This window comes from Centroberyx affinis, unplaced genomic scaffold, assembly GCF_046629955.1.
Source record: "Centroberyx affinis isolate AG114_WGS23_722 - 3 ecotype Tasmania unplaced genomic scaffold, CSIRO-AGI_Caff_v1 ptg003520l_1, whole genome shotgun sequence".
Lineage (NCBI taxonomy): Eukaryota > Metazoa > Chordata > Actinopteri > Beryciformes > Berycidae > Centroberyx > Centroberyx affinis.
The window spans coordinates 4,719-24,726 of NW_027281465.1; the positions used below are offsets into that span (position 1 = coordinate 4,719).

Here is a 20,008-nt window from a genome sequence, read left to right on the forward strand (position 1 = left end):
TGCTTTAACGACACGCACGCGCTTATATACATAATAAACCCAAGGGTGCACGCCTCAAAGTAAGTTCACAACACACGTAATTGAATTGTGTAAGTTTACATTACACCTTTAAGTACCCTCCCCTCCCTTCACTCCAGGCTTGCGTACACATTATCTGCGATTGCGCGTCAAACCTCATTGGCTGTCGGTGATTATCTGCCAACAAGGGGACCAGAGGGAGACATGAGGGCGCAGGGCAGCCTGTCCACAGCTACTCATATTAGCCTTTATTAGTTATTCCAAACGATTTATTCGCTTTATTTTAATCTCTGTGGCCTGCCCAGCTCATTTCTAGGATAATGTTTTTGTGTCGCGGTGGAGCGAGGCTATCTGCAGCGGCTTTGGACCAAGCTTTCAAAGCACCGGGCTTATTTCAAGTGCAAGTCAAAGCAAACAGACTAAGGGACGTTACATGGACATTACGCGATGATTATACGTTTCAGTCTTACCGGGCTGTCTGTGTGTCCGCTGGCGGTGTCGATTCAACACTTTTGCACCAGGGGAAACGAAAGGACCCGAGGGACCAGCTCGCTGTCCAAAACTGGGACTCATCATCTCGTTTCATAATCACGGACTGGGGACACTTGGACCGGGTGGCCACTATTGCTTTGAATCTCTCCAAAAGTGTCAGCTCTCATGGCTTCAGGCAGCCACGTCTTCATGCAAACAGGCGCCGAAGCAGACGAGCGACAGAAGCGGCGGGCAGTGTTTTGTTTACGGGCGGCGGGGAGGCTTGCAGCCCGAGCGGCTCCACGACGACCACGCAAACCAGAGCTTCATCCACGGCTGCAGCCGCGCAGAAACGCGACACGGACACCGGGGACGCGAGCAATGACAACAACAAAGGGGTAAATGGAACTCTCCGTCTGAAGTATTTGTCTAACCCCGCGTGGCCACTTAATTTAACAGTGTTTAAACAGTCCAGTCTGGTCCGCTCTGTCCACAGAGGGCCCGTGTTCAACTGGTGGGATCACGCCGTCTGCTCCTCTGTGCCAGTGGCGCCAGGGTTGAATGAAAAACCATGAAATATGCAAGAGGTTGCTGCTTGCTGTCTGTCTGCCTGGGCCCTTTCACCCACAGCTATGTAAGCGGGCAGGCTTGTTATACAACACGGCATGACGCACTGACGCGCACACGTGGGCTGTTCATTTGCATGGGTACAAATGCTATTCAAAATAGGCCATCCGTAATGTTAAATTTAGCTACCGGCTTTCAAAACCTGCTTGAAGCCGATCTAGCGGGAGTGTTATTTGGCTGTCATTCGTGCTGTGTTGTGTGTCGATACGGAAAACACACAAGGTGCTGACTCACTGGTTCACAGGCAGCGTTTGGCTCTATTAGAGCTGGGCATGAAAAGCATCCTGCTCTGTTATTGAGAACAGATAGCGGTTCATCATTCAACAAGCAATAATATGTATGAGTCACTTCTAAACCACTCATCCTGAATCCTGAAAAAAATCAGATGTGTGCCTATTGATAATGTAGTGTTATAAAAAGCTGAATGAACTGTGACCTAAAATTGGCCTCATTACTATGAGGCATCATAGCCCCATTATAAAGTTAATGGGGCTATAAAGTTAAAGTTACTAGCCTAGTATATCCCAGGGCCATAACCATAATACACATGGGGCGCCCCATTATTCAGATAAGACAAAATTGCCCCCTCTCCCCCAGTATTATGGTTAATAATTGTTCTAATTGTAATTTATTTAGTTTTTTACTATTCTACCGCGGCCAGCCATGGACCACTGTCCAAAATAATCATTATCATCCATACTAGTAATAATAATGTTACTTACCATCGAATTGAATAGGCTACGCATAAAAGTTGGGTGATGGGTTTGTGAAAATGTTCTGGGGGAGGACACCCGGACCCTCCGGCATATTTGGTCCCCACAGTGTTGAATACATGGTTAAGGCCTAGCTCGTCAGCTTTATGAAAATTATGAGGACTTACTATGAAATAATCAAGACTTCTGTCTGCCTATAAAGGCAAGTAAAACCATGAATAGAGACAGATTTATCGCCTCTAGTACTGGAACATGCAAAATGTAAAAAAGGGCCATTGTCAAAAAATAATACCATGGCACACTTTTTGCAGTGAAAAATATGAAAAAGCCTTTATTGTATTGGCTTACCACCGACGTGTTTCAGCTTACATGCCTTTATCAGGGTGCAAACTCTATTCTGCCAATTTAAAAAAAGTGTGTAAACTGAGTTCAAATGGGTTTATCCTCCATTACACCCCTGATCCGCACATGACAAGAAACAGGATTACATTTTAATGAGCTCGGGTTCCAGGGTGCGAGACTAAACAGTTATGTCCCAGGATACAGCGAGTTGCAATAGGACACCATTTTAGTCATTTTGTATGTCTGTTGGTTTCAAGACAAGACACTTCGCTGTCACCATTTTGGCTGCTGCTTGAGGCTCTGTCTGACCTCTAGAGGGATCCAATCCTTTACCATTTCCACTGTGTGTGTGTGTGTGTGTATGCTTGTCTGGATGTAAGTGTGTCTTTGTGTGTGTTTGCCACTGTGTCTTCGTATGTGTGCATGTGTTTTCTTGCCTCTGAAAAGCTGTTATCAGACACAGCAGCCCCTCTGTTCCCCTCCTGTCCACTCTCCCTGGCACAACTCCCTTTGCCCACTCGCTCACATGACCCTCCCACGGCTGCTGCCTGTCTTTGCTTTTAGCTTCGCCTGGCCTGACTTGGCCTGATCCCCTCTGAAAAGCAAAGGCCTGCTCTCTCACCCACGCTAGCCTTTCTATTGTCCATTGTTGCTAGGCCAGTGAATACGTCACCAAGCTATGGCTTCATCCTGGGGGTCCGGGCCAAATTTGAGACAAATTGCAACGACGAGAAAAGAAGAGCTTGTGTTTTTTTTTGTTTTTTTTTTCTTGTTGCCTTGTTCTTCCTTGTTTGTGCTCTGTTAATTTATTGTCTGAAATAGGCCCACATAGCTAGTCAGAGTCTGAAGCGAGCAGAAAGTCAGTGCAGCACAAAAGCTGTTGTAGGATATGAATGGGAGATTTGTTAAATATGTCAGAACCAGAGTCGATATAAGCCAGTGATGGGCAATGGGCCACATCTCTCAGTCCTTAAATCTGTCTCCCACATCGTTCGTTTTTCACAAACATCCGTATCAGTGGTCACTGGAGATCTTGAAAGTGACTTTGTCCTTGCTTATTTTCACAGACTCTCAGCTGAATATCCTTTTGCCCATTTTTCCTGGATGGGCTTCATATCACATCTAGAAATGTCACAAAGGCAAATACACAAATGGGACCCTTTCATTTTTCAAAGCAGATATAAGAGGACCATGAAGTTGCGTGTCAGAGAAGCTGTTTGAGGCATTGAGGGCTGTGAACACAATTTCAGCCTACTGTAGTTATTTTGTTTTCAACATGCACCTGTTATAAATCATGTATCATTACCAAACTTAAAGTCAGTGGAACATTTTGTAAATTGGGAACAATTTTAGTCATAAATATGCAATTATACATATTCAGTTACAATGCTTTACATTTTTATTACAATGCTTTACTCTTTTGGTCCCAAATATAACAAGTACTGCTCATACTAAATATTACTGAAACAAATTTCTTAAAGGTTTAAGCATTAAACCTTTAAACATTAGTTTTGCAAAAATACTATTCAGTAATAGGTGAGTAATGTGTGTATAGTTTGTATATTAATTTTCTTTCAGTAGTATGTGACAGATAAATACTTAGAGAAACCTAGAGAAGATATAACATGCATAAATTTAGTATCAAAACATCTGAGTTTTGATACTAATTGTATGCATATTCTATATTCTATTCATCTATTCTTCTATATATTAAATTCTTAAAAACAAATCTGGTGTAATATGAGGAATAGCATGCACACATGCGCATTTTCCGGCGCCCTGCCCGGTTTTTCACCTCATCGCTGTTTAAGTTGCCCTTTCCTGATACAGGCTACCTGAGAAGTAAATTGCCAGTTAGAGGTCACTGTAGATAATATTCCTTCAAGTAAGTTTCCTTGGCCTGCAGGGACAGTCTCGATATTTGTCTAAAAATAGATTCAGCGTACTGGCCCCAGCTATTCCCTGTTCTGTCTGTGAAGGATGGTGATTGGTCTTTGAAGGAGGAATTTGAATGACTTGGCTGCAAATGTCCTCCTATCACTTGACATGAAGCTGCTCCTTTTACTGCTTCCATTTCTGTTTAACAGACCCAATCATCAATGAAAGCTGAAAACCGGCAATAAAGCTGAAATTAAACAATTTGATTATAATTACTTTTCTCCCCAATATGCTTAATCATGGTTGAAACCTCTAATTAACCTGAAAGGATTCCATTAAAAGATTCTTTTGTTGTAATTGCTTTACCACAGCAGGGTCATTGGGCAGCAGGGCGGCCCCGTGATTAGAGAGAGCGGCCCGTGACCAAGGTGTCACATGTGCATTCCCTGCAGCAGCAATACAGTTGTTATTTACCGCAGTGTGGGCCAGACATTGAACCTATCGGCTTCAGATGTGCCCCAGCTCACTCTGACCCCTCAGGTGACAGCACTTAAAACAACAGGATACTTAATTGATCCCTGCAGGGAAATTCACTTTTCACTCAGAGGTCGAATTGCAGGTCAGCTACAGAACGGCGCCCCTGCAGCAGGTTGGGCTCAGTGTCAAAGAGATTTTATGATGCATAAATCCTAGATGTGACTCTATTTACACTCTGTATCACATGGCATGTGTGCTGCCCCAAATTCCTAAAAGTGACAGTTGAACCCGTTTTCTGTTTGTGCTGCAGGGACACTGACAGTCCCGGCCAGATATCTATTCACACAGTTTGAAGAGGTTTGGTATCAGCTACACCAGTGTGCTGCTACCAAGGGTGGAGCCCATATCCTGGAAAAGTGAAGACTGTGACTCTACATTACAGTTTCACACGGGAGTAAATGCAGGGTGTCATGGCATTGACTCAAATCTTGTTACAACTTTATTTTAGTTCTTACAGGAGTAACAATATATGTGGACACATCTAGCCCATTTCTGCATGTCTTTCAGCACGTTAAAATAATGTCTAAAAACTTGCAGGTGGAGGTAGGAGTTGAAATGCAAATAGTGTGTGAATATGATGAAGGTTTTTCTGCGATGTTCAACCTGATTTGTAGGCTGCACAACACTAGAACAACACCAGAAAATCTTGTTTAGAAAGCTATCTGAAATTCCATTTCCTCTGATAAAAAAAATATATGGTAGTCAATATAACATTTTGGGTTATTTTTTTCAAAATCAACTCAGCGCAGCCCTAATAATAAATGAATAATAATGCTGCTATGCTCTTGATCTACTTTGCACAGTTTGTACACTATATACCTGTTGTACAGGCTCTACAGCACTAAGAAGCATATTCATCCATGCAGAATTTTAGTCATGCAGAAAGAATTCAGTCCTAGACACATTTGCAAGAGGAAGTACAATGTTGATCTTTACATACTGCACTGTTTACATAAGTTTTCCTTCTTTCCTGCTTTTATACCGGCTGTGTGAGTCACATGGCTGCACCATCAATGTTCTATCTATGACCGCTCTGTTGTCTGCTGTGGTATGGTGGTCTGTTGTTTTGTGTGTGTGTGTGTGTGTGTGTGTGTGTGTGTGTTGTAGTATACCTAATCCATTTATTGGCAGCACACAGTGACCTGCCTGCTCCCTGCTACATGTCAGACGGCTGGATTGTGTCTGGCTCTTGTTCATCTTGGAGAGTGGCTTGTCTCGAGGTCACAAATACAGTGTAATGTGTGTGTTTGTGCACTTATGAGAAGGTCTTTGTGTATGTGTGTGTCTGTCTGTGTGAGAGTGACTGACTGACTTTGTTCATGAATGTGTGTGTGCTTGTGAAAGGACGAGTGTGTGTCAGTACTCTGTCAGTGAATTACCTAAATAGCACAACACCAGTCTATATTTAATCAGCTGACTCAGTGAGGACTGAATAGCCTTGGCTGGACTCTGAATAGAGGAAACACAAAGGTCCAGGTTTTGTTTGAGCTACTTGGATGACCTCAAGGTTGAAAGGATTAGTTATTTTTTTGTTGTTGTTATATTTGTTTAATTATCTATCTTTAATTTATAACCGTACAGGAAGACGGACATCAATTATTGTTGCCTGTTCAGCTGACATGTTGACCGTCGGGCAAAACTCCCTGCAAGCTCTGCTACTGTACAGCTGAGTCTAAAACAAACTTACCTGCAGGCGCCCTGGTTCAGCTTTGGCAGCCTCGTCAGCATCTGAGCCACTAAAGAGTCTGTAAACTGGTCTACCAAAAGTCTGTTCTCCTGAACTTTGAGTTGACGGTTCCAGAGATGGAGAACAGCTGCATAAAGACCCGTCATCCTCATATACACAGCTTCACTGGAACACATTACTGTTTATTTTCCAACCAATGTCTACCTACTTTTCCACAAACTAGACCTGTAATGTAAAGTTACATGGAACTGTACATTTACCAACTTATTATAAATTAAATAAATTAATCAAAGTCAAATAAGTCAACAAATACCACAAATAACTTTAATTCCTCTAATTTTCTATACATAATTATATGAATAATGACTTGGGTTACCAAATCGACCTGTCCCTTATTTTTCCATTAAATAGTTTATAGTTTTGCAGTTCTTTCCAGGAAACTCTTTTAGAAATGTACAGTATCTTATCAACTCCACCAAACTGACCACTTCCATTAAAATAAATAACTAAACTAAACTAAACTAAATAACTTCTATGTAATTTCCATGTTCTTCAAAAGAAATTTACCAAGTTATCAACCCTGCCATTTAACTCTTCCTCTATTTTCCCTGTGGTTAGTACATAATGTCGTGGTTCTTCTCAGGAAATGTCCTCAGAAAATAACAGTTCCTCTCTTGAAAATCATTAGGAAATTGCAAGTCCCGGAAAAAAAAAGTGTTACCAAATTCATACAAAAGTCATTTTTCTTAGTTTCACTGCTTGCGTCATTACTGCTCTTTTTTCTTTATAGGGCAGTGTATCCCAATGCAGTGACAGGCTGTGACTAAGACAATAGATATATTAGTCAACTCTGATGAGCTTTTGAACTTTTATGTTTCGAAATTCATGCAGAAAAATTGTCAAGAACACTGACATCAGTTAAGGGGAACCTTCTCCATACTGATGTGAAAAATGTCATGATTTTGTATGCTGAGGAGAAACTGTACCCATTCTTCATTCTCTCTCTCTCTCTCGCGCTCTCTCGCGCTCTCTCTCTCTCTCTCGCTCTCTCTCGCTCTCTCTCGCTCTCTCTCTCTCTCTACTCCCTGTAGGGCCAGAGATTGAATTCATCCTCCCTTTTCACTTCATCCTACTTATTCCCTCCTCTCATTTTCTCTCTCTCTCCGTCCACCAGGAGCAGAATTTAAAGGAGCCCTCTGCCACCTCCTCGTCTTCTGCAGAGGCCCCAGGGGAGACGGAGCCGGAGGAAGGCAAACCCAACAAGACCCAGCAGCTCAAGAAGGTCTTCAAGGAGTACGGCGCGGTGGGAGTCTCCTTTCATGTTGGGATGTCCCTCATGTCCCTGGGAATGTTCTACCTCCTTGTCTCTAGGTAAAACGATGTCAAAAGATTATGGCCTGTACTAGGGTGGGGTTAGTGTTAGAGTTACACAGTACCAATCCGTTTACACACCTGGGTTAAGTACATTTCAAGTATTTGTTTAAAAAGGTGATTAGTGGTTGATTAAATTGCCTTACAAGTTCAAGATTACTAGTTCCTGAGGATTTGGCACACCTCAAACAGTTAAATATGGTAGGTAGAGTATTGAAAGCATGATAATGTTGGAAAATAATTTGTACACCTTAAAAGCTACCCTAAAACACGTCAACGCTGTTAAACAACAGCTATTGGCCATATACTGTACCTTAAATTTCTGGGCCCATTTTGTTTTTTGGCGGTGTATTCTTATTTCTTATTTCGTATTTCTTATTGCCGCAACGCAGCTACAATGGAGTTTGATAGGAAGTTTTTCAGCTGACATCAACTGTAAACATAAAGTTTTGGTGTCAGTCCTTCAGAATCAAAAAGCAAGGGCTTTTTTCTAGACTCATCATTTTGCACTGACATTCAGCAATCATACAAGGAGAAATCCATCGTAGAAGAGGCAGAGAGACCAATTTCTCCACCAGCAGCAGCCTCAATAGACCAGAATGCAATGCAGACACAAGACGTTGCGTTTTGAGTAGGGAGTGCGACTATTTTGCGCTCACTATGCTATCGCTATTGCTGTCGCTCTCTCCACCTACACGTATAACCGACAGCTGAATGCAACAAGTTCAGGAATGTTCTCGAAAGGCATTCTGGGAAATGTAGGAAATAACTAACTGAAGTAGAAGTAGACGAGGCAAGTTGAGGGGAAAGTGGATACAACAACAAAAAGGTAAATTACAACGCACTCAACTCATTACAGAATAAACCCTGGAATGGAACTGAACATCACAAATTGATGATATCTAACAGTGTAGGAGTATCCGACGGTGGATCTTTCTTTTTTAAATCTAAAGGTGTGTACTGGAAATAACTCTGACCTATGGGCTGCTTTTATTCGCTCCAAGGCATGCCAAATGTCTGCTGCAAAATTGCAGCAAATGGAAGCTGTAATATAGATAGGCTTCTGAACATTTCCATTCACTGAGCCACATTATACTGCACCTGTTCCTCAAGATGTTGAAATGCTACCACTCTCCAAATCAGACACGGCTACTATCATTCTGAATACTTGAATAAAACATGAGGAGTTCTGTGGCTCATAGGTCCACTTTTTAGACTTCTAACGTTAAGGTAAAACATAAGCTGAATGCACCCGCAGCAGTTAAAATCTTTCACACCATATTCAAATATTATTCCTTGCTTTTTGTAACCTTGTACTTGTAGAGGACAAAACAGTAGCAAGGTAAACCAGAACAGCACACCTTTAGTTTTGGCAGGGAAGAACGACACATCCTTGATTCTGACATTCAGGTAACAAGTGTATCAGTCCACCCAGTTTCCAGCCCCTTGTCTGCCTGTCTGGCTGCGTGCCAGGGGCATGAATACCAGAGGGACCAGGCAGAGATTATCTGACAGCTTGGAGATTTCCTCATATAGCTGTTAATGACCCTTGGACTGCAGGCTGCCTCTGTAGCTCGCAACCGTTGGGCATTATCACTGTGCAGCCGCAGAGCCCAGGCATGTGGCCTGGCATCGCAGTGCTGGGTAAACAGTTGTCCGCGTGCAGATGGATCCCTATATTTAGCTGATGAAAGTTTGGCCAGCACAGCAGAGCTGCTAATGTGTGTGAGATTGATTGAGATGTAGCTCTAAGCCTTGTGTTGACACATGAACCAAGTCTGTTCCATGAAGTCAATAATCCACGCAGCTTGTTAAATACTTTTGACTTGCACAAGTCAGTGTGTTTGATTTACACAATTCAACATGTGGTGCTTCTTACACTGATCTTCATGGTTCACATCAGTCTAAAAACGTACAACATTGTAAATGGAGCCATTATGAAACGTTCCTTTTCGAACAGTGCTCCCTCTGGTGGACATGAATGTGAATTACATCTTATTTCCCCCCCATTAATAAATTCTAACCCATTTCTGTGTCATTTGTCCCCCCAGTGGGATCGATATGGCAGCGGTGCTGTGCAAACTGGGCTTCAGCGAGGCGGTCGTTCAGTCCAAGATGGCGGCGGGAACCAGCACGTTTGTCTTGGCTTACGCCGTTCACAAGCTCTTCGCTCCGGTTCGCATCAGCATCACTCTGGTGTCCGTGCCTCTCATCGTTCGCTACTTCAGAAAGACTGGCCTCTTCAAACCACCCACACCCGCACCCTGAGGGCCCCCTGTGGGCCCCTCTGCCTCACTAAGCTACAAACACCTCGACCATTGACAGTCCTACCTAAAATGCCTGTATATATCCATACTCGTTTGCCTTCAGCTAAAGTCGCCTTTCATCACTTTCTAAACACCAGTGTGTGTGTATGCATTCCAAAAAAAACAAAAAAAAACTAAGCAAAGGCCCAAAGTGGTCAAATAATATTTATTTACAATCAGAAGTATGATCAGGGATTCAGAGTTTTAGTCCTAAGCTCTTTCAGTAGGTGGAGCTGCTTTGTTGCTGATGGTGTGATCAGCCCTACTGTCTTTTTATGCTGTGAAGGTTTCCCATGGGGGATGTGTGGAAAAAGCTGATTTCTCCTCCACCGTTCCCTATTAGCTGACTTGGCCATGTTCTGGCGTTATGTGAATCAGCAGAATAATTCAGGTTCTCTCTCTCTCCCCTACCTCCCTCCTCCCTCTACCCTTTTCTCTCTTTACTTTGCTCAGACTCTGTTTCTTTCTTCCCCTGCCTCTTTATTTCCTGCTTTTGTCTTTTCTCCCTCTGTTCTCTCTTCTCAATAACTCTCTGTCTTCTGTTTTCTTCCCCTTTTATCCCTGCCTTGATTGCCCTCCCTTTCTTTTCTTTCTTCTCTCCCGCTTGTTCTCTTCTCTATCCCCTCTTCCACATGCCAATGCCCAAGCAATCATTGCTAACGCATTGTTATTTGAATGAAGTTGATTTTAGTTCATTGCATTGGATAAAGACTACATGTTGGTGACTATAGTGTCCTCTGTACAACATTGTGGTCATACTTGGTTTGAAGTATTTTTTTTCAGTTGTATGGAGTTGTATTTAACTATTAAAAAGGAGATTCAGTCTTTTATACTTGTTGTATTCTTGTAATAACATACTATCATCACTACCATCACACAGTTAAAGTAAATTTGATTATGTTTGATCACATAGTTTCAAATGTAACCCATTTTAATCCTGGAAGAAACACATTTAAAATATCAATATAAATATCTTGCAGTCCACGCATTTTATAGCCTGGCCTCTTCTGCTTTGGTGCAGGAACAACAAATGCCCATCTAAGGACAAACATTTGCAAATTAGCTTAGGCTATAAATGTTTTGATGTGACTATTTTTTCTAAAAAATGTTCTGTCTGTGTATCTGTCCCTACTCAAACAAACACTGAAATTAAATGAAGTCTAAGAAGATACCGGGACAAAAAACAACAAACAATATTTTCAGGATTTCAAGTTTTTTGACATATCAAATTATAATAAATATCATGGTTTCCCTTCTTTTCAACCCATACTTGCTGTCTTGGGAGAGGACTAGGTGAAGTGAGGAAAGGCTTTTTGAAATGCCACCCTCCATATAAAGCACTTCCCCTCTCTTCCCACACTGGGGAGCTCCTGAACCACAAATACTGTGCCGTCCATTCTCCGTCTCTTTGGTTCGACCATATCATAGAGTTCTCTTCATGTCTCAGAAGAATGAATATCTTTGGATCCTTGTGTCTTCAATATACATACCAGCGTGACATCGCGAGAAGCAGTATTACTCCCTTATTGTACTTCCCATAATCCATATAGCAAACTGATCACCAAATAACTTCTCTGGTGTTGTTCATTATGAGAGATCAGCGGCTGATGCGGCTACAAAACTACAAAATGTTGACAAAATCAGTATGCAAGTTTAATGTGACAAACTACTAAGAACACCAGAAATTATATTGAATTCTTTATCATAGACATCTGGTAATTGGATAATCCTGTTACTTGAAATACCAGAAAAAAACTCATATATTCACCAGAAAAAAATTGTATTTGATAAAGGATTAGATACAGCTCTTTTAAGATGGTGCACCATTATACAGTATATTACTGTAGTAGCGTGTTTCCATCACACGATTCATTATTCTAGTCCTTATTTTATCACAGCAGTAGGTCTGGTGCCATTCTCTCTCTCTCTGCTTCTCTCTATGTCTCTCTCTCTGTCCCTCTCCTCCCTCTCCCCTCGCTCGAAGGCTTGATGGGCCAACCAGCACAGCAAGCAGCCTCAGCTGGCGTGGCGTCCCTGAAGATCCACACTATACCGAAGGGGAGCTGCCTTGAACAAGACCCGATCCTGTGTGTTTCTTGGCGGGGGTAAATAATTCAGCCAGGAGAGTTGTATAAGGAGAACTAACAGTATACGGTGGTCTCTGCCAGTTATCAGCCCCAGTTTTCAGGAATAGGCATCACTGTGACACAAACTCATACAAACCAATCTCTCTCTATCTCTCTCTCTCTCTCTCGGACAGACACACACACACACACACACACACACACACACACACGCACGCACACACAGGCACGCAGAGAGGAAGAAGGAGAAACCTGGGCCTCATTAGCCATGATGAGGACAGGGAGCTGCCATCGCCTCTCCATCCCCTGCATGTCCCCCATGGCTAGGAACAAATTGGTGACAGCGCTCCCAGCCACTCTGTCGGCCTACCTGCGATGCACTGGGCTCTGTCAGGCTCTCCTCCTTCCACACGGCTGTGCATTTGCGTATATGTGTATGTGTGTGTGTAGCTCTCTTACTCTCCCCGTCTCTGACACACACACACACACACACATAAAGTGAGAGCAGAGGAGAAGAGAGGACAGATGAACTCCTTGGTTACACTCCTTGTCACCTTTTGCTCAGCCCACTACCGAGTCGTGATCTGATCTGAACACTTAATCTGGTTTTCGTGTCACACATTGGTCATAGTGGCCTGGTGTTTTGATGAAGGGCCGCTCCCCTAGAACCGCATGCGAGGTGTGTGTGTGTGTGGACCCAATCTCTTAATAAAGTCATTTACACTGTCTTATGACTGTATATTCAGACCCGGGATGAGTTCCTGACACACACGCATGAGCTGAAAGGCAGGTGTGTACGGTAGTTGTGCTGCACAAGTGCTGATGCCTGCAATGATATACAATCATATGCCAAGTGCACATACTCTCTCTCTCACACACACACACACACACACACACACACACACTCTCAAACTCACTTTCTGCCAAGCTATCTTTTTCCCGCACCCTCTTCTTTTTTTTATTCATTTCTTCACCTTTATTATTACTTAGGTTTTTCCCTCTCCGTCATTTTCTGCACCTGCTCATTATCTCCCCTTTTTCTCATTACCTTTCTCTCTCCAGCTCCGTCTCCTGACCTGTTCGGTAAACTTGTTAGCCCTTCAGAGTGTCAGTGTCTAGACGGAGAGGCGCCTACTCCGTCTGTGCGTTCAGCCAGCCTCACAGGTTCAAAGGCATCCTGTGAATTTCTTTACTGGAAGGGTTGGCACAAAGTTTCAAGGAGCATGATGCACGCAGTCATACACAATGTGTACACAAACACACACGCGCAAACACACACTCGCGTATTCTCTCTCACCTGCTCACTACCCTTCCTCTCCCTCTCCATCCGTTTTCTTTAACCCTCTTTTCCTTATATGCTTTGGCCACTCCTCTCTCCCCCCACACTCTCTCTCTGGTCTCTCTGCCTCTCGCATATTTTTCCTTTCACTCTCGTCTTCTTCCCTCTCACTGTCTCTCTCCTCTCTCCTCTCTCTCTCCCTCTGTCTCTGAGTTAAGTTTAGCAGATGCACCTGATGGCAGCATCATCCTGGAGCACCTGTCAGCTGTCTGCCTTCATCACGGCTCCTCCGCTGCCACAGGGGCCACGGGGAAGTAAAGCTGGAGACAGTCGCTACTATCAACAGCTGCATCTTATTATTTTAAACACCGGTGCCAGTCAATTTCCACCGAGATGCGTTTATTTAATTTTTTTTTTTTTTTTTTTTCATGCTGCCTCCTCCTCATTCTCATTGCTCCTCAGGATTCAGAAGCTCAGCTGTTAAATGCGGGCAATTATAATGGAGCAGAGGGGGAGGCGAGGTTGGAGACACAGAGGCAGAGAGTTTATCTACCCTGTGACAGAGAGGAGAAGGAAGAGGAGGCAGCAGGCATAAGTTGTCAAAGTGTTTTTGGCAGTTGTGGATTATGTTTTTAACTGTCTGTGACTGTAACTCAGCTGAATGGCTGTCACTTGTCTAACAGGCAGCTGGGACATTCAGTTCGCGCTTTGTTAATGCAATACTTACCATAGAATACTAGATGCAGTATACTGGGCATAATGATAATGAGTTTCGCCTTCCTCTCTCAGTCCAATTAACGTCACTGCTCCCCTCTGCAGCCAAGCTATGGCCACCATTTTGTGATCCTCCCTGTAAGCGTTTGGTTTAATTCAGTTGGGGAGGCACAATGATATTAGTAAAAGTATCCCACACAAAATGTAGAACAGAAGACACACTGGGCATAAAAATACTGACTTGGCTGAGTGGGCAGAGGGATTTGTATTCACAAAAGATCCTCTAATAAAGATTCCCTCCCACTAACAACAATGAAACATTTCCAGTATTAGGTGCCTGACTGAAGGCTACATGAAGGCAAATGAAATACAACCAGCACTCTACATCTGTTGATAACACTGTTGCACCATTTAATGTGGTCATGTTTCAATCCAGGATTAGATCTTTGTCTTTTTCATCTTTTTGATATACAAACCATGCATAGTTGTATCACGTTATGCTAGTTATATTTCATTTATATTTCATTGAATTAATCTATAAATTATTCCCATGTAGGTCTGCTAGACCTTCCATAGAATTGATTCCCAGTGCTCTGCTTTGCGTCTCTCCTATACTTGCATAGTGGGTGAAATTCAGATTTAATAATGGGGATGGTGGGCAAGAAAATATAAATTTTCCCTAACCATTCCACAAAAAATCTAATTGTTAACAAGGAGGATGCATTTAATAAGCATTAATTGAATTGTTTCATTGTTGTTGAAAGGGGGTTGGCTGTTTCATTTCCTCTCAAATCATCCAATTTCACCACAACAAACAGTGATTCTTAATGATCGCCTTCTCAAGATGCTTCTTTGTCGATAGTGGGATTATTTTATAGTGTGTTTTTTTTTTAGGAAGTTAGAGCACTCAATCGCCATATTACATATAACAATATATCCCTCTGAGACTGAGGGATACTAAGACAAATATATATGCTTTTGTCCACAGAGGCCAGAGAAAAGGCCATTTGCAGTGTCTGCTGAAGCAGGCAGGTTTTAATGTCTTGCTGAAGGACACTTTGACGGTGGAATGGTGGAAACGTTGACTGTTGCAGCAACTGAACATATTGCCCTCTGGTTACAGGACAGTGACATTTAATAATACTAATTGCTTGAATGCTATAATAATGACAAACCATATGACTTCTCTATAACCAGATATGATCCTAATTCAGCATTTATGGAAGATTCTGGTGTGGCATCTAAGCCAGTATGTCAAAGATGCAGGGCCTAGATGATCTGTCATACTGTTTAGAAATGAGCGTTTGCCTTGCCCTCTAGGAGATGAGTGAACCAAAACTACGGCAAATGCAGCAGCAATGGCAGTGTAACGCCTTACTGATCGAAGTCTGTTTGCCTGTACACACTTCAAAACGAACATATCCCATAAATCCTCCTTAAACGATTCCTCCTTAAATGATTCCCAGAGCTCTGACTGCTCAGTGGAGGGCGCTCATGGATCAAACCATTAACAGGAAACCAGGCCAGGACAACTAGCTGAGGGCAACCAGCTCAGGCCTCAGATCGCCCCCCACCCCACCCCACCCCTCACCCCCAACCTCTCAAACCCACTGGAAAGCAAACAGACAGACAATTTCTTTCAATTAGTCCGAACTGGCCGGCCCAATAAATTTTAGTTTGTTCCTCCAGACGCAAGGGCCCTGTTGCATGTCCTGGTGAAAATGAAGACTAATGGGGTATTGTGGAGCTGCTGAGTGCTTGATTTCGTACCACTATACTACTGCTACTTTCCTGCACCCCCCACCTCCCCCCACACACACACACCCACCCACCCCACACATCCAACCCATCCCTCCTCTTTCCCCTTCCCTTTTCTTCCGTTCCCTCCTTCCTTGAGCTAACTAGAATCAGTGCTGACCAGGCACAACACAAATGTTTAATACATTTATTCACGACTTGGATTCATTTTCTGTTTTAAGCATTATTCCTGAGTAGTTATGTGGAGCTATTTATCACTGCTTGACAACAGCCATGAACGTAACCATCGTTCACCCTCAGTGCCACTTCAAGAGACGGCCTACAGAATAAGACTCAGCTACTCAGTTGCCTATTGAGTTACTTCCAGTTTTTTTCCCCCAAGATACACAGCATGTACTATGGGAATTTGGAACTAAAATTAAAATAGCATTTTGGAGGGCCTTTTCAAAATGGGTCGATGAGTAATTAAATATTTGCGAGGCTCCTGTTTTCATTTCACTCCCACAGGGCTGTGGGCTTTATTGAGTGGTTTCAGTTAAAATGGGATGAGCTATACATTTCAAAAGTTGGTGGCCGCCAGTTTTCATCTCCAAAACGGACATAACAGCAATGCCAATAACAATAATAAAGATGAATTATTCGAAGTATATTTGCCATCATACGCTGCGGGAGATCCTTAGGCCACCGTTGGTTGATGAGGGAAGAAACACTGTTCCTTTGTCATGCAGAGATATATTAACTACAAGTGAGTGGGGGCAAGAACACATTGATTTTACAATTCAAAACTCAATCAAAGGGAATTATGGATGGCCAGACCACTGTGATTTGCCTGTGCCGCTCATTAAACTTAACATCCATAGTGTACGTCTCCCCCTTGGCAATATAGGAATAAGATTTAAGGGGGTATAGGTTGAATATTGTTGAATACATGAGAGCGGTAAAGTCACATAATAGTTAATAAAGGTGGGTGCACTAGAGGTAGGCTGATGCAACGCCGGGGAAAAAGGGGAGACGGGTGAGAGAGAAGCAGAGAGAGAGTAGAAATGCAACAGAGAATAGGGGGGGAAAGGGAAAAAAGAATGGAGAATGTACAAGAGTGTGTGTGTGTGTGTGTGTGTGAGAGCGAGAGAGAGAGAGAGAGAGAGAGAGAGAGAGACTCCATTATTACAGCCCGAACAGATAAACTATGCATCAAAGTGTAGCGTTTATTGAAAAACCATTTTTATGTGTGCTTTGAGGGCATGAAAATGAGAGCCCTATGTTCAAACACATCAATACAACAGTGCGGCAGCCAATGTAGTTTTTTTTTTTTTTTTTTTCTTTCCCCAAGATTCCCAATCAGATCTTGTGGCTCCCTGCAGGCTTTTATGCCAGCCGCAAATGGTGCGACTGCCAGACTGACAAACACGCAATCACTCAGAGTGGGGAGAAAAAAAAAAAAAACAGCCTATACTTACTCACCCTCCTATCACAAAGGCCCTTTTAATAAGCCCATGAAAAAGAGCAAGTAATCCTTTGTAATGATTTCATTAAATGCCCTCATCACACCTGGAGATAATTCCATTATGATTGTGGCAATAAAATGAGGTTTTCATCAAGACCCGCAGACAGAAGGAGGAAAAGCTATTATTTCTCTCATATTCAGATATGACGTTGCCTCTAATATTATGATATTAGGCTATTAGATATTATATTTGGCAGAATTTATGACACTCAAGTCAATCCGTAATGTTTGTGGTGAATTTGGCAGTTTCCCGTAGACAAAACTTGACACTGTTAACGTGTTTTCCGTGGAACTTTTAGTGGTAAAACTAATTAGTGGTGTTAGGAGTCACACAAAATAGAGAAACTACACTATTTGTTGGTACCTAAATAATAAACAGTAAGTGAAAGTGTTGTAGCATGTGAGGTAAGGAGAAAGGAGAGGAATCTGATCAGACCAGAGAGTTATACAGTTTTCTTCTTCTTCTTCTTCTTCTTCTTAACCTTTCACACATGGTGTTTCACACACAGTGGCTTGACGTACCTGAAACAAGTGTTAAACAGATGTAGGTAATGAATTTCCAAACAAATGCAGCACCTGTAAAACTAAAATAACTCTTCATTAGCAGTTATGGATTCCATTAGCAGCTATGGATACACCTTTTCTTATACCTGAAGATAATACTTTATCATCTTTTGAATACACGGCAAAAGGAGAACATGATTTACCTGAACTTGCGAGGAATCTACGGTTTTAATGGGCGATACTTTCAAATTGAAGATAAATCACAAAGAAAACACAACAAAAAAATGTAAAGTTGTTTAAATATCTGAAACAATATTCAGGTATATTTTTGCCCAGGTATGGATAAACATAAACCTACAGAACATCCGGTCTAACCTACAAAACATGAAATAAAGAGAGAGAGAGAGAGAGAGAGAGAGGTTTTTTTTTTTGCAAAGTGTGCCGAAACTTCAGCACTGCCACAATTCTGTCAGCTGGCAGTGCTGAGGTACAGTATAGGGGTCTCAAAAGAAGTTATATTATTGTTACAAAAATTCAGGTACGGCAAAGAAAAAGTGACAAAGGAGAAATGGTGAGGATACTGTGTGCTTTCTGGAGGAATTGGAAGCCATGTGTTTTTGGCATTCATGTCACAGCCCTTTTGAAAAATGCATCAAAGCAATTGCAGAACTCGAGGGACGGGGTTTGGGCACACAAAGTCGTGACCGTCATCCAAACCTCACTGGTGAGGCTGGGAGGGAACGGCTGCTCTGTACTTATTGAGGAGGGTTTGAAATAGGCTACAGTACCACTTGATAATAAAAAAAAAACGAGCACCCGGGCCTGGCAGACCATGGTAACACAGATCCCTGTAGTTTCTTTAGATGTGTCTGTTAAGATGTAAAAGAGTAAGTGTGTGTGCATGCGTGTGTGTGTGTGTGTGTGTGTGTGTGTGTGTGTGAATGTGCGCGAGCGTTATTGTGTGCTTGCGTGCTTGTGTGTGTGTGTGTCTGCGTGTGTGTGTGTGGTGGAAACAATTTGTCAGTGGCTGTGAGTGGTGCTTTTCATGCCTCTTGAAAAACTTGGAAACAGATTGTGTTGATTTTCATGCTTACATTCACACATGGCTATCAGCAGAAATGCCTTCTGTTTAAAGAGCAACTCTCTCTTCCACCTTCTGCTCTGAGAAATTACGAATATCGACGGCCACAGTCTAAATATGACTTTCTTACAAGTGCACTGACTGTTCGGAATTGAAATGAGATCAATTGCAGATGTATAATTCACCACAGATGTTGCACTCTCCACTCATCTTCTGCTTTGCAATTCTTGGCCAAGAGTCATCGAAAGAACTTGTTCTCTGTGGCTAAAAAAGTGGTTTTACGAAGCAATACCAAATACTAATACATTACTACTACCACTACTACTTATACTACTACTTCCCGGGTCCCATGGCAAGATTGCTGTACTGCATTAATTGCATGGAGGTGTTGTACTTATCCTCCTCTATATCCAATACAGTATGTGCAAGGTTATTGTAGGTTATCAAAACTTAAGACTAAAACTAAACATGAATAAAACATAAAAAAGTAGAAATAAAAAAATGTGTATTGAAAATGAAAAAAGAGTTTTGAAAAGAATGAATAATTCATTATTTTCAGTTTCACTTTCAGGTTTTTGACCTTCTTAATATTTAAAGCACAGTGATAATAATCTATAAATAATAATAATAATGTAAATAGAACTGATACTGGCAACACATTATTCACAAGAATGACTGTTTAAACAAAATCAAAACAAATTTTAAACTAAACTTATATAAATAAAAACTTAATTGAGACTAGTAAACACAGAAAACATAACACTGACAACCAAAGCCCAACACAGGCAACACATCTGAAGCAATGTAAATGGACGATTTTACCAACAGTTATCACCAAATGCATTTTTCCATTACCTGCTGGTTCCTTACCTCACAGTATCCACATTGGGCAGGTGGGGTTGAGGTCGAGCGGTTGGCAGGCAGAGAACGATGAGTACAGGTGACGGGTACCTGAACCCTGTGAACCCGCTCCTATACATACTGCCTTTTGCTTTGTCAGCAGGTAGAGGAGCCTCAGGAGTGAAGCCACAGCTGTGGGAGGCTGCAAGGGCTTCAGCAGTGAATATTGTTAGTTTGTAGCGATGGGACGATATATCGAAACTCAATATATCGCAATACAGAAATGTGACAATA

At 42.2% G+C, this 20,008-nt stretch overlaps 1 protein-coding gene across 1 annotated transcript; it reads left to right on the top strand.

Moving 5' to 3' along the window:
• Positions 1-200: 200 nt before the first annotated feature.
• Positions 201-10,780, top strand: fam210b (family with sequence similarity 210 member B). The gene is made up of 3 exons (XM_071539790.1): positions 201-887; positions 7,448-7,644; positions 9,696-10,780. Exons 1-3 carry the CDS (start codon positions 339-341, stop codon positions 9,910-9,912), a joined length of 963 nt encoding a protein of 320 aa, XP_071395891.1. The 5' UTR covers positions 201-338; the 3' UTR covers positions 9,913-10,780.
• The last annotated feature ends 9,228 nt before the right edge of the window (positions 10,781-20,008 follow it).

Coding starts and splice junctions, on each gene's coding strand:
- fam210b (XM_071539790.1), top strand. CDS start 339: ATGTTTTTGTGTCGCGGTGGAGCGAGGCTATCTGCAGCGGCTTTGGAC. Junction 888..7,447: donor GCAATGACAACAACAAAGGG/GTAAATGGAACT, acceptor TCCGTCCACCAG/GAGCAGAATTTAAAGGAGCC. Junction 7,645..9,695: donor TTCTACCTCCTTGTCTCTAG/GTAAAACGATGT, acceptor TTGTCCCCCCAG/TGGGATCGATATGGCAGCGG.